Source organism: Heptranchias perlo, chromosome 4 (assembly GCF_035084215.1).
Source record: "Heptranchias perlo isolate sHepPer1 chromosome 4, sHepPer1.hap1, whole genome shotgun sequence".
Lineage (NCBI taxonomy): Eukaryota > Metazoa > Chordata > Chondrichthyes > Hexanchiformes > Hexanchidae > Heptranchias > Heptranchias perlo.
In genome coordinates this window covers 87090390-87105376 of record NC_090328.1, presented here as the reverse complement: position 1 = coordinate 87105376, position 14987 = coordinate 87090390, and the positions used below count along the sequence as shown (strand labels likewise).

At 44.5% G+C, this 14987-nt stretch overlaps 1 protein-coding gene across 1 annotated transcript in view; it reads right to left on the bottom strand.

Moving 5' to 3' along the window:
- The window catches only part of dmrt1 (doublesex and mab-3 related transcription factor 1), a 99462-nt gene that overhangs the window by 44250 nt on the left and 40225 nt on the right, over positions 1-14987 (bottom strand). Inside the window, exon 4 of the mRNA XM_067982326.1 lies at positions 7448-7608. Coding sequence (XP_067838427.1) covers positions 7448-7608 — 161 coding nt within the window. The remainder of the gene's footprint in view (positions 1-7447; positions 7609-14987) is intronic.

Genomic DNA, 14987 nt, shown 5'->3' with positions numbered 1-14987 from the left:
AAAAGAAATGTTTGAAAGGCTGCAATACGTGCACAGATTCAACAAAAAGTGGAAAGTACTGGTGGGTGATTTTGATCTCCCCCTGTAAAACTGGCAGGAGAAGAGTGGGGCAAAAGGAATGGCCACCCATGGAGCCAAAGGGGGACCTGTCCATCGTCTGGGTCACTCCTCATATGCATGAGGTAGACGAGCTGCCAGCTTGAAACACGCTTACCATAGGCAGCTCATCGACTGGGGGCTGGAAATCTGGTGCTGTTGCAGGTTCTTAATGGGCTGCCGCAGCTTAAATGGGAGGTGTCTTTTTCTGTGGCCAAAGTTGGGAAGAAACATTGTGGAGTTGCAGGAAGATGTCTGGGGGCAAGAAGATTTCCAACAGGACCCTGAGGTTTTCAGATACCGCCTTGGAGAGGTTGGTGGAGCAAGTTATTGACAGGAGGGACGTCTTCTTCCCCTTGGCAGGTTGAATTGGTGAACGGACATGGTGAGAAGTGGCACGGCATGTGATTGCGAGCAGCATTTACACCAGGATCTGGCTACAGTGTAGAAAGAAATTTAATGACCTGACCAGGAGTGCCAAGACAAGGCTCCCTGTCACATTGCTCATTCTTTTGGTTCAGCCCCGCATGACCCGACCTTCAATCAACTCCTATATTTCCCGTGGTTATCCATAAGTCAGCAGGGAACACTTCATTGCATTTCCTTTCTGCCTTCACTCACAAACTCAAAGGCTGCTACTCTTCTCACAATTACTTCTCCCTCCTGGCCACATTTGCTGCCTCTTCCTGTCATCATGCACACTATGGTAAGCTGGCTCATAGATCCCAAGGATTGAAAGCCCTTTGCACAGAGTACATATTTACCCACTTCCTAATCTTATTACAGGAGTAGCTTTCCTACAAGAGGGCGACACAAGGTACAACTCTGCAGTCAACTATGGTGCAAGTGGTCACCTCAGGGCCCTTTGCAGCTGAGCCTACGTCTACATCTGTGACAACAGTAATAGCAACTCTCAGGGATGGTCACACTGGAGCCATGCAGGCCCTGGGCTTAAATGGATAGAGGCTTCACTTTAACTGAGTAGTCTCCTTGTGTCTGCTCTCCCACAGATCATTGGGACTGAAGCTCATTGGGAGGGGCAGTCGTGTTGTGGGAATGAAAATGGTAATACATCTGTAGCTTTCTGACTCCTCCCTTTACCAATGCATGTCCTGGTGCAAGAAAGCAAGCTGGGCCAGACTGCCCCAGGAGACACTGAGTTGTTGCAGCCTACAGCTGGATGTTTTCACGCCCGAGCTCCCAAAAGTCACCAACCCCTAGTCCCTCAAAAGCCCTGGTTTGAGCCTCAGCAGCCTGCCTCTTCCACATTGCTGCCATTGGGGAAGCACCTCTTAGAAGCAGAAATGGGTAGAAGAGTCAGACGCCAGGGGCACACACCAGGGTGATAAAAAGCAGGCAGGCCTTTCTGCATCCCATAAATCCATAATACTCATTGCAGGTGTGCAAAGAGTGCTCTTGCTTTGGCTTGTGACCTTGGAATGGGATGCAATATTTCTAGCAGTTTTGTTAGTTGGCCAATGTTGTTATTTGTAGTGCAGAAGAACTGGGACACATGCTTGAAATGACTTAACACGTGGGGATACGATTTAGTCATTGAAAAGTTCTCTTCAATAAACGGTATCCTCTATGTTGTCATTTATAATGCTGAAATCCCTTCTCCTGTGATGGCAATTTGTGCAATCCTCATTGCACAGGAAAGCTATGCAGCATGCAGCATACCAGGATGAAACAGAAGAGTCTCTATGGTTGTATTGAAGGAAGACAACAGACCTGTCCAAACATCTGAATCGTTGCTTCAGAACTTCAATGGACTGCTCGATAAGGGCTATAGTTTAAGCCAGTGTCATCCGTGGGTCAGTGGTAGCACTCGCTTGTCTTCTGAGTCAGAAGGTTGTGGGTTCAAGTCCCACTCTAGAGACTTGAGCACAAAATCTAGGCTGACACTCCAGTGCAGTACTGAGGGAGTGCTGCACTGTCGGAGGTGCTGTCCTTCGGATGAGGCATTAAACCGAAGCCATGTCTGCCCTCTCAGGTGAACGTAAAAAAATCCCATGGCACTATTTGAAGAAGAGCAGGGAGTTCTCCCTTATGTCCTGGCCAATATTTATCCCTTAACCAACGTCACTAAAACAGATTATCACTGTGCTGTGTGCAAATTGGCTGCTGCGTTTCCTACATTACAACAGTGACTGCACTTCAAAAGAACTTAATTTGCTGTAAAGTGCTTTGGGATGTCCTGAGGTTGTGAAAGGTGCTATAAAAATGCAAGTTCCTTCCTTCCTCCTAAGCATCATTCTGACTATATTGGATTTGTAATGCTGAGCGAAGATTTCTAAGAGGTGGCATATGCCAGGTGTGCAGGGCTAACTATTGTAAAGGGGGCCGGTTTCAGAACACAACCAGGTTTTGTCTTCAGGGTTCCAGGCCAGGACCCAGGCCTAGACCCCCAAGTGGGTTCCACATCCACCACTGGCATGGTCAGTACGCCTCATTCCTCCCAGTGTACTGGCCGCCTAGCGGAACCCAAGCCGGGGCTGAGGAAACTCGCCTCCCTGGAAGTCCCCTCCCCCGGCCGCACTGCTCTGACATAGTGGACTATACTTGGGGCAGATGGAGGTTCCATCCCAAAGAGGCCCCCTAGGTAATTCATAGCAGAGGCCAGGATCCTGGCATATTTAGGTTCCAGCCTAATTTGTGGGCCTTCCGGCACAGTCCTGGCCAGCTTACACCAGGAGTGCACTGAAAGATCTGTGGATTTTCAGGGCCCCAGTCTTGATAAGGAAGTTTCCTACCACAAAACCCAACTAGGCAGATCCACATTTTAGAATCTACTTTACAAATCTTTCACTGTAGGCTTAATTTCTGCACCAATTATTGTTTCACGGTATTACTGTAAAGGCGTTAAGTTTTGGCAATATTTTACTGTGCTATTAGCCCACTGCACTGGCGATCTTGTTGTCAATGCTATGCAGCCCTGAAACTCTGTTTATGACAATTTAATGAATCATCTCCAAGGCCTCTGACATAATGCATTTTCAAACAAGTTATACCATGGTGTTAGCCGTGGCTCAGTGGCAGCACGCTTGCTGCTGAGTCATGAAGGTTGTGAGTTCAAGTCCCACTCCAGGGGCTTGAGCACAAAATCTAGGCTGATACTCCAATGTAGTACTGAGGGAGTGCTACACTGTCGGTAGGTGTTGTTTTTTGGATGAGGCGTTAAACCGAGGCACATCTGCCCCTCTCAGGTGGATGTAAGAGATTCCATGGAACTATTTTGAAGAAGAGCTGGAGAGTTCTCCCTGATGTCCTAGCCAATATTTATTCCTCAACCAACACTTAAGTAAACAGACTATCTGGTCATTATCACAATGCTGTTTGTGGGACCTTGTTGTGTGCAAATTGGCTGCTACATTTCCTACATTACAACAGTGAACACACTTCAAAAGTACTTCATTGGCTGTAACGCGCTTTGGGCTGTCCTGAGAACGTAAAAGGCAAGTCTTCTTTTTCCACTAAAACTATGTTCATGACCAACCAGTTTCTTGATAAATCACTACTGTAATTGATGGCTTATCCTCTGACTCTCTTCATTAATTCAATTAGCTTTAGCCATGCAGCAATTCTCAAATCATAACTTGGCAAACTCACTGGTGTAGAATTTCCGTGGGGATTCTCTCGATCTCCTGTGGAAATTCTACCGACTTTTATTTCTCAGTCCAGGTCGTAGCTGAACATTGGCCAATAGGATGAGAATTGAATTATATCATACTCAAACATGGAAATAAAACTAGTTAGCTCTACTGTACTGGTGCTTGGGAGACTCCAGGCATCAATATAGAGAAAAGGCAAACTGTTTTATGTGTCACAAGCCGACTTCACATTGTAGCAGGGCCTTCTCCACGTTAATAATGTAATATTGTCAGTACCCCCGTGAGAAAAAAGCACCAAATCTGGACATTCCAGAAACATTTCTAATTAACACACCAGGAAGTGAACGGTCACCATGGTGGAGGGTCCAACCTTCACGTGAACTGGGTTTGAAAGACTGGAACAGGAAAAGAGGCTACCAAAGACATGAAAAAAATAAATAGGGCTCAAAATACACGATTCAGATCTACTGCCATATCAATAGTGCAGCGCAGCAATTATGACGAGCGGCTGGACCAGGGAGTTCAGTCAATCGTGCCCAGCTCAACTGCATAATATCACACAGCCTCATGTTAGTGTTCGCATGGACACTATCCATGGAATGTTTTCGCAGGCTCATACTGTCCAATGCGACGTTCTAGGTTTCTGCGGGTGGTGCAAGAAGACTGGTATCTGTCTTTATGAATGCTGAACCTTCTGAAGGTTTGAGAAACTTCCGGTGAACCCTATAGAGAATCTGACACCATCTGGCTTTCCAACTGCTCAGCAGCTGATTCTGGAATATCCTCTCTGAATGGAAACATTTCCTTGTCCCTTGTCTGCAGAAGACAACTCTCCCTCGTCATTGGACTCTTGAGAGGAGAACTGCTGTGGGGTTCTCCTGCTCTCCCGCCGTAATTTCAGTGGAAGCCCTTTGGAAACGGCCCCTGGTGCATCCAGTGCTCTTCAAAATAGTCATGGCCTCTACAATAGATGGACTGGAGCTAGTTGATTGTGAATCACCTGTGAACACAAAAAAAAGGGGGCAATAAACAAACTGTTAGTTTTATGCACATACACTGAGGTGCAGGGTACACTTACTAAAGTACTAAAGAGGATGATTTACACATATTTAGAAATTTTACAGTTCGATTTTTGTGCTTTGTATGTTATATTTATGTGCTTTTCTGACTTTTTGTATAGTACTGAAAGTCATAGTAAAAGGAAATGTAATTAGAACTTACTCGACAAATGTGAGTCCGGGGTAGATGTTTTGACGTCAGGTACAATTTTGAAGATTTTCACGACTTGTTCCTCTGGTCAAGTTAGACTTCTTCAGTGGTCTATCAGCACAATCATGTCTTTTTCCCTTGAACATTGCGCTGGATTTTGTTTTTCGCCAATTGCCTCAGCCCATTAATTCTTTTCCAACAGTCCTGTACAATTTGACAAAGCTTGAACATTTTGTTTGCATTATTTTTGTTACAATTCTCCCAATGTGTGCCCTTCCTTTTGGGGTGGCAGCAATCTGACTGTTCTGGGAAACTCTTTGATGTGTAGTCTTAGCACACATGTATGTGCATATGAAATTTTTTTGGCTGCTATTTTAACAACGGCATTATCAGCAGGACTGTTTCTGAAGGACTCTAATGCCCAGAATTCAGATTAGCAGCCAGTTCCACCAACCATCTAATCCAATTCAGTAAGACATATCTCTTCCTGAAACTCATAATAAAATAAATTTTATGGATATACAAGACAGAATTTTTCAATGCCTGTGATTTTCTGATAAGCCCTGTGATAAGTGTGTGCGGCCCTGCCAGAAATTTCACCCATAATGTATACAGGGCCTGCTGTTCCCTATAATATTTATATGACCTATGTTCTTGCAGTATACAGACTTTGGCAAAGTCTTTTCCCTCAATACATGAATGCCATTATCCTGTCAGCTAATGCAAGGAGGAACCACGATGTTGAAATCATGTACAGTATATCCCAGCTACAAGAAAATGCTGTCCAGGCGAACATTAGTAAAAGACAAGATTAAAACAAGCACAAAATGAGGGGAAACATAAAATTAGTCTGGAGCTGAAGCACATCAGCAAAAAAACTGAACCAAGGTATTAGACCTGAAAGCAGTTAAAAAAATTTGGAGGGGGAAAAAAATTGCAGTGCAGAGACTAATAAAATGGGGGAAAAATGAGTTCTTACCTTCTCATCACTTTCATTTCTCTGAAAATTAAAATATATGCAATATAAATAAACTCTCTGTTCCAGATATACAATGCAAGATCTGATAAACTCAAATTATTTTTAACAGACAAACTTCTCTGGATCCACAAGTCTAAAGCAAGTAACAGGAACGCTAAAAGGTGTCAAATTATCATGGTGTTTCAGTTTGTAAGTTCTGGTTTAACTCCAAATCAATACACTGATAGCAGGTCATCTGTACTCAGGTACAGCTAGGCTGCTTGGGTTCTATGCTGAAATGTTGATTAACGTACAGGGCATTTGAAGTCAAACATTCACTACTGAAACAATGAGGAAGCGGTGACACAGCTGGTTGGTGCTCCGTGCCTTAGAGTGGCAGAACATTAGCTCCTGCCATGAATTTTCACATTATAAGTTTTTAATCTGAAGTCCCTCAGTCAGGGGGAGAGCCTGAGGCAAAGGGAAACCGACAGGCAATTTACCACAAGTTGCTCTCACACCCTTCCTTGTATTAACTGAAGAGGCCTAACAGCAGGTTACCTGTTCACCGTCTGTTATAGGATAGCACATGGCACAGTGGGGAGGGGTGTGTGTGAGAGAAAAATATAAATTAAAACAAGGGGAGAAAAAAAAATAACATTGAAGTAGAGGGGCAACAGGATGAACAGATGTACATTGGACACCTGCATTAATGAAGAAATTGTTTAATATAACTAAACTGAATTACCTGAAATTAAATTAACAGTAAATGCTTTAATTTGAAGGGTTATAAGGACCTTTTTAAAATTTACATGTTAAGAAACATAAAGGACAAATTTCCTGGTCCCCCCACCCCCGCCATGAACAGTATTGTGTCAACTTAGGCAAAAAGCAGCTAAATTTGGTGTCCTGAGCCTTTAATAAGCTATGTTTATGCCGTCAACACATTTTCCTGGCGCAGGCCTGCCCCGGTAGGGCCTAGCGCCATAAAACTGGGGAAGAAATAGAACACAGATGCAGGCCTACAGCTGTGGGCATAGTGTTGGCCTCAAGACTTCAGGTTGCTGCTGGAGCAGACCTGAAGACATTTACATCCTAACGACGCGGCTAGGTCCATTACAGACCCAGCCGCATTCCTCAGGGGAAGCCCCAGCTATCCCAAGGAACATAAAAGGCCAGAGACCTAACAGGTTTCATCCCCTTTCTCCTCACCCATGTAGCTAAGGAATGAGCATTACCTGAGGGCACATGTCAGGAAAAGTGCCCTAAAGTTTCCTTATACAAACCTATCCAAAACACCTTTGTTTTTAACACAATCATTATTTCACTGGATTATGTTATTGCTGCAAATATCAACTTATACAAAAGTTCTAATAACCATACACCATAGCAAAATAACAATAATAATAATAATATTTAGGCACTGGGGAATCAGTGTCCATCCTACCTGCCACTGGTTTCCTGTTTGACCAGACACTAATGATGCAGAGAGGCCCCGAAGGCTGTTTTTCACAGTTGTCCCTCCCAGTGTCGAGCCTACGTCAGAAGCAGGTGAATCTCCTGCCACCGCCACCTGGTACTGGGGATAGTTGTAAAGATTGTTGTAGTAAGCTGGATAGAGAGACGGCTGATAAAAGTTGCTGTAGTAGGAAGAGTCCACTACCAGGTCTGGGGTGGGCTCCAGGTGCCCTCTGCTGGTTATGGAAGGGATATCCTGGAGATGCAAACGCCCCTCTGAAAAGGAGAAAATAAGGGATGAATGTATTTATGTTATAATTATGCATTTTTACCAGTTTAAAGCAACAATGAAGTCTAAATAAAACTTCAAACTCACTAAAGCCCAAAAAGTTGTGATTGTTTGCTCAAAATATATTAGGTTCAACATTACCTTTTGTGATGTGCTTAATGCATTTAAAATAAATGTGTTAATGCTTCTAAAACAGCAGGCAGAAGAATATTAAGCAGCATTCACTACATCACTAACAAGAATTTCTGGTGCTTTTTTTCACCAGAATTTTTTGTATATAAAATAGTTGAATATACATTATTATTATTCTGTTGCACATATCAGAGCCACAAACAAGTGTACTTTGCCAAAAGGACAAGTGTATACATTCTGAGGAATACCAGCTTCAGCATATGAAGAGCACAAAAAAAGGTCTAATCTTGCTGCCTTTCTAACAACTTTGGACTGAAGATGAGGCAATACATTTTCAGCAAAACATCCTCATCTTTCAGAAAACTGTAACTGAAGGAGAAAAATGAAGGTTCAGAATAAATCAGTTGAGCCTCAAAGTTCTGCAGTTATACCGTGCGTTTGCTGAATTTGTAAATTATGTCTCAAAAAAACTAAATCGACAGACAGAAAGAAAGAAAGAAAAAACTTTAACACTGGATGGAGACAAGTATTGAACAAATAATAAAAGAAGCATTAAACAGTTTTATTCACCAAGAAAAGATGATGAAATACAAATAAAACAATAACAATTAGGTAGTTTCAGCATCTTGGGCACAGTTTTGTCTGCAAAAATTCCAGTGGATAATTAGGATGCTGGATAATTTGAGTAAAGATAATGGAAGTTCCACTGTGTGTTATTTATTTACTTGCCTGATCTGGCTGCCACAACACTGCAGCTGAAATCGTGACAGCTGCTTTAAACACTTGCTTCTTGCTGAAAAATTGTTTCTGAATAATTTACTCTGTTACTGATGTTGATCATCAATAACGTTACAACTACAATTTAACTGACAGAGCAATTTGATTAGCACTTTGTGGTTGCCTCTGCAGATTTTTATTATATACAATTAACCCTGCAAGTGTACAATTCTGTGCATTTTTTTGTGTTTTCAAGTACTTTCATTTCACATAAATGCTATTTTGATTACACAGTGCTTGCAGGGAGAGTACATTAATGCAGTGAAGTTTCTTGATGTGTTATGCTTGTACTAGACACTATGAAGCTTTACGGGTAGAAGTAATTTGTTTGTTCTTAGTACCTGAGGTTAATTTGGGTTGTGGAACATGGAGTTCTGACCTACTAGTAAGTGTCCTTGCCTGTCTGTGGGTGGATTACTATAGCTGGTTCATTTCTCCTCTTATGCTGGTCTGCTATCTCCTCCAGGGAGGTGGTTTAGCATTGGGGAGAGAAGGGGAAGTAAAGTTATAGGGGGAGAATTTCTACGCGGTGAGTTGTGCCTCTTTTACGCCATTAAAAAAAATGGCGGTCAACAGTGGTCAAGAGAACTACTTACATGAGGGTATCCTGGGTCCGCTCATTTGCATACCCGTTGCAGTAGTCATTTTCGTACGCTGCTGCAGTGTATGGAAACTGGACTGCAGCATTTATAATGACAGTCCCGCACACTTCAGCAGCAGACTAGTTACAACAGGTAAGGAAGGAGCAGAGCTTCCTTCACTCACTTGACTCTCAGATAGCCTCACTGCATGTCTCATTAATCTTTTTATCATACTTGTCAATAATGTCTACAGCATGCAGCCGAGTAAAGCAGCAGGGAATGGTACCCAAGCACAGTCGAACAACACAGAACTTTTCTGGGCTCAGACCTCCAAGTTCTCCTTAAGGAAACTGAATTAAGGAGGCACTGACTCATGGGTATTTGTGCCATCGTGCCTGCCAGGAATGTCACTTGTGCTATCTGGAGAGAGGTGAGGATCCAGAGGTACCCCATTGTCACACTAACCCTCTCAGCCTGGAAGGAGGATGGCAGCTCTCTGAAGGTCACTTTGGGTCTGGCAGCACCTTCCCCAATCTGGCATATGGTAAACTCCCAGAAGCACTCAACTCAAACAGATTCAGGGTTTGGGGTGAGAAAGGAGTCACCAGACTAGGCCAACTCCTCCACAGTCAGATCAGGTCGTTCCACCAGTTAGCCAAGTTCACTTCACCCAATACGATCGACATTGCCACCTCCAGATCAGGCACTAATTTCAGAATCTCGCTATAACTGTAGATTTCAGCATGAGCTAACTTCCTCTGGAACTCTTCCTCTACTTCCTTGTAGACCTCCATAGACACCATGATCACCTCCATGACAAAACAGAAATCTGAAGGTGGCCTGGGAAAAAGACCTAGGTGACAATCAACAGAGGAGAAATGATTCGCACCACCACCTACAGCAAAATGCACGAGAACCAGCTGAAGATCACTCACTGTGCGTAGCACTTCCTCTGTACCTGCTTTCTGGTGGAGGGGCTGAGGCCGAAAGGTTTCAGTCACATCTCCACAATCAACCATTCTCGGTGGCAGTCTGGGAGACCACATCATCCAGAACTGGGCTTGTAATTCCATAACATTTAAACCAATGCCTTCCTGAGTCTACTTACTGAAGGGCAAGGGCCCTTACAACAAGTAAGCTATACAGCTTTTGTTATTAGCTAATGGAAGGTGCATCATCCAATGTGATTGAGTTCACCGGAATTTTGAAAAAAAACTTCAAAGCTTCAGTGCTCTGTAACTTTAGAACAAACTAACGGATCTCCCATGGCATTGCTTACATTAAGTCAGATGATATACTGTTTTATGATGACAGGGGAGGTATACCAGGCACCACTTCTTGCCACTGCCCAAGAAAAAGTAAAAACAAAACTGTCTTTCTCTTCTTGCAACTATCTCTCTTGTTCTTACTCCCTCTAGTTCTCTGTGTGCCAATCTGTTTTCCTGTTTTACTTTTCTCATTGTGGTGACTATCTGTTCACTTGTTTCTGAATCTTTTCCTGTTACTGTTTTACTGTATCACCTCTCTCTTTTATTTCTGTTTCAATCTGTTTTAATGTTCACATGTTCCTTCACCTATACACTCAATCTTTCTTAAAGCCCAGGATACACAGCATGGTGGTGGGCAACACGAACCAGGTTCGAAGTAGAGGCAGAGCTGATGGGACACATACAAATGAGTCAGAAAGTGGGGAACTCAGGACTTGGTCTCCGAAGGAGTGATAAGCCTAGCTCCAGGTGGTAGCCTCTCTGGGGTTATTGTGTGGAAGGCTGTAGGCTCAGAAGACTAGGAGCGAGTTGAAGGGCTACCATTTAGAATTACTCATGAGGTCTGGGGCCTCAAAACAGTCAGAGACTGGGCCTTGAGTACACTGGATGGGGGTGCAGGAGGCTGTAATACAGGGGCTACTAGAGCTCCATGGTCAGTTCAAAATGGCTCAGAACCACTGCAAATCCCTTCTGAAAGTTCAGGTACAAATAGCACTCAATCCTCCAGCCTAAGCTCATTTGCATAATTATTCACAACTCTAGGTGCAGACTCCGACAATCTAGAAATGAAACTAGTGCTGGAAGAGTAAAATTGTGCCGAAATAAAATTTAAAAGGACAGGGACAATTAAACATGAGTGTCACAATAAAGGGGGCAAAAAGATCTGCTTAAAAGGCATTTCAATCCACTTAGCAGCTTTTACCAAAGCTGAGATGCAGGGGATTAAGAAGTCCCAGATGGAAATGAAGGGAAAGTGAATCCAAGATGCAAGTATGAGGCTGTAAACAAGTGCCAGAGCAGTCCAGAACCCGACCTACTGTTTAAGGGCTGCTGAAGTTGAAGTGATTTGTTCATTCTCAGGATATGGGCGTCGTTGGCAAGGGCAGCATTTATTGCCCATCCCTAAATTACCCTTAAGAAGTGGTGGTAGGCCTTCTTCTTGAACTGCTGCAGTCCATGTGGTGAAAGTACTCCTACAGTGCTGTTAAGTAAAGAGTCCCAGGATTTTGATCCAGTGACGATGAAGGAACGAGATACATGTCCAGAGTATATGGTGCCGTGTGAAGTGCCTGCGTGCGGGGTTGCCTTCTACGCCACTCCATAGTACCATCCTCAAAGGTCAGCACTGCAGCAACAACAACAGCTTGCATTTAAATAACGCCTTTAACGTAGTAAAACGTTCCAAAGAGCGTTAGCAAACACAATTTTACAACGAGCCACGTGAGGAGATATAAGGGCAGGTGAGGTCAAAGAGGTAGAAGCATCTTAAAAGGAGGAGAGAGAGGTAGAGAGGTGGAGAGATTTAGGGAGAGAATTCCAGAGTTTAGGGCCTAGGCATTGGTGGAGCGATTAAAATCGGGGATGCGCAAGAGGCCAGAATTGGAGGAGCGCAAAGATCTCGGAGTGTTGTAGGGCTGGAGGAGGTTACAGAGATAGGGAATGGCGAGGCCATGGAAGCATTTGAAAACAAGGATGGGAATTTTAAAATCAAGGTGTTTCCAGACCGGGAGCCAATGTAGGTCAGCGAGCACAGGGGTGATGGGTGAACAGGACTTGGTGCGAGTTAGGATACAGGAAGCAGGGTTTTGGATGAGCTCAAGTTTATGGAGGGTGGAAGATGGGAGGCCAGCCAGGAGATCATTGGAATAGTCAAGTCTACAGGTAACAAAGGCATGGATGAGGGTTTTAGCAGAAGATGAGCTGAGGCAGGGGTGGAGACGGGCGATGTTACGGAGGTGGAAGTTGGTGGTCTTGGTGATGAAGAGGATATGGGGTCGGAAGCACATCTCAGGGTCAAATTGGATGCCGAGGTTGCAAATGATCTGGTTCAGACTCAGACAATGGCCAGGGAAAGGGATGGAGTTGGTGGTTGGGAACGGATTTTGTGGAGGGGATCCAAGACAATGGCTTCAGTCTTCCCAATATTTAGTTAATTTCTGCTCATCCAGTACTGGATGTCGGACAAGCAGCGTGACAAATCAGAGGCAGTGGAAGGGTCGAGAGAGGACATGGTGAGGTACAGCTGGGTGTCGTCAGTGTACTTGTGGAACCTGACGTGTTTTCGGATGATGTCGCAAAGGGGCAACATGTAGATGAGAAATAGGAAGGGGCCAAGGATAGATCCTGGGGGAACTCCAGAGGTAACGGTGTGGGAGCAGAAAGAAAAGCCACTGCAGGTGATTCTCTGGCTATGACTAGATAGGAATGGAACCCGGCGAGGGCAGTCCCACCCAGCTGGACAACGGAGGAGAGGCGTTGGAGAAGGATGGTGCAGTCAACCATGTCAAAGGCTGCAGACAGGCCGAGAGGGATGAGGAGGGATAGTTTACCACGGTCACAGTTACATAGTTGTATCACAGTTACATCATTTGTGCCTTTGATAAGGGTCGTTTCAGTACTGTGGCAGGGGCGGAAACCTGATTGGAGGGATTCAAACATGGAGTTGCGGGAGAGATGGGCACGGATTTGGGAGGCGACAACATGTTCAAGGACTTTGGAGAGGAAAGGGGGGTTGGAAATGGGGCGGTGGTTTGCAACGACAAGGGTGTTTTTTTTTGAGGAGGGTGATGACAGCAGATTTGAATGTGAGGGAGACAGTACCTGAGGAAAGGGAACCATTAGCAATATCAGCTAACTTGGGGGCCAGGAAGGGAAGTTGGGTGGTCAGCAGTTTGGTGGGAATAGGGTCGAGGGAGCAGGAGGTGGGTCTCATGGACAAGATGAGTTCGGAGAGGGCATGAGGGGAGATAGGAAAGAAACTAGAAAAAGATGTGTGTTCAGGGCTAGGGCAGGCGAGAACTTTAGTGGATGTTTGGCTTGGTGGGGTAGGGGAAGAGAGGGAAGCGGCAGAGGCAGCTAACGGATGGTCTCAATATTAGTGACAAAGAAGTCCGTGAGCTCCTCGCACTTGTTGTTCGGGGTGAGGGTGGGGGGAGGTGGGGGCAGGGGAGAGGGGTTTAAGAAGACATGATAATCCTGGAATGCAAAGATTCCTGGAATAGTGAGCAGTTTTGGCAGAGGAAAGCAGGACCCGATAGATGTGGTCCAGCCAGATATGGTGATGAATGGCTAAACCAGTTGTCCGCCATAAACATTCAAGTCTGCGCCCCTTGGATTTAAGGGAGCGGAGATGAGGACCATACCAGGGGGAACGACCAGGGTGAGAGAGAGTAGTGGTTTTAATGGGGACAAGGACATCAAAGGTGGAGATGAGGATGTGATTGAGCAGAAATGTCGTGATGAATGGAGGGCCAAAGATGCTGTTTGAAAGTGTCATTGTAAGTGACTTGGGGGAAGGGTTTTTCCAGGGGTGGACACAGAAGGAAGTGGGGCTAGGAGGGGGAGGAGGTGTGAGTGGAGAGGGATACAGGGAAGTGACCAGAGATGGCCTTATCTGTGATTGACATGATGGGAGTAGAGAGGCCACGTGAGCTGGCAAGGTCGAGGGGGTGGCCGTGAATATGAGTGGGGAGTTGACATGGAGAGAGAGATTAAGGGAGCTGCAGCCAAATTTTAGGCTGCAGTGGACTATTACTGTACCTGCATGTACCAGCCTTTTACTGCAAGGTCGCAGCTGATGACACAGCTCTGTGCATCTGCCTCTGCTGACCTAGACCATGTGAAGACAGATCCCCATGGTCATCAACAGTAGGTGCGCTAGGACCTGCAGAAACTGTGCAGCCATTCATGCTGAAAAACCATCCAGCATAATCATTAGTCAGGCATTCATATATCGTACTAAGCAACCCTACCAAGATTTAGGTGTGGCTTACTTATTGCTTTGCAGTTACTGAAATGTTACTCTTCCACTCGTTCGAAAGTTCCAAGGGTGACCATAATGGCAAGTTTACCATTTTATAAATAGGGCAATATAAATAGAATAAGATCAAAGTTATGATAATTTTGTACAAGGCACTGGTTAGGCCACAATTAAAATTCTGTGTGCAGTTTTTGGCACATCCTTATAGAAAGGACATTAAATCTATAGAGAGTAGACAGCATAGGTTCACCAAGATGAGGCCAGAGATGGGAAACTACAGTTATGAAGAGACAGAGATTTAAGATTATGGAACTATTTCCACCAGAGCAGAGAAGGCAAAGAGGAGATTTAATAAAGGGTTTTGAAATTACAAACATTTTGATAGGGTGAATAGGGAGAGATTACTTCTTCTGGTTGGAGAGTCAGTAACGTGGGGTTAATTTAAAATTTTCACTAGGAGAGTGATGGGGAGATTAGAAGGAAGTTGTTGAGCATGCAATGCTGTGCCACAATGAGTAGTTGAGTTAGAGACTATTGTATCTTTTAAGGAAAGAGTAGATAAATAATTGAAGCAGAGGAAGATACAGAGCAGGTAGAGACCAGGGCAGTGAGATTAGTTTTGGATTGCT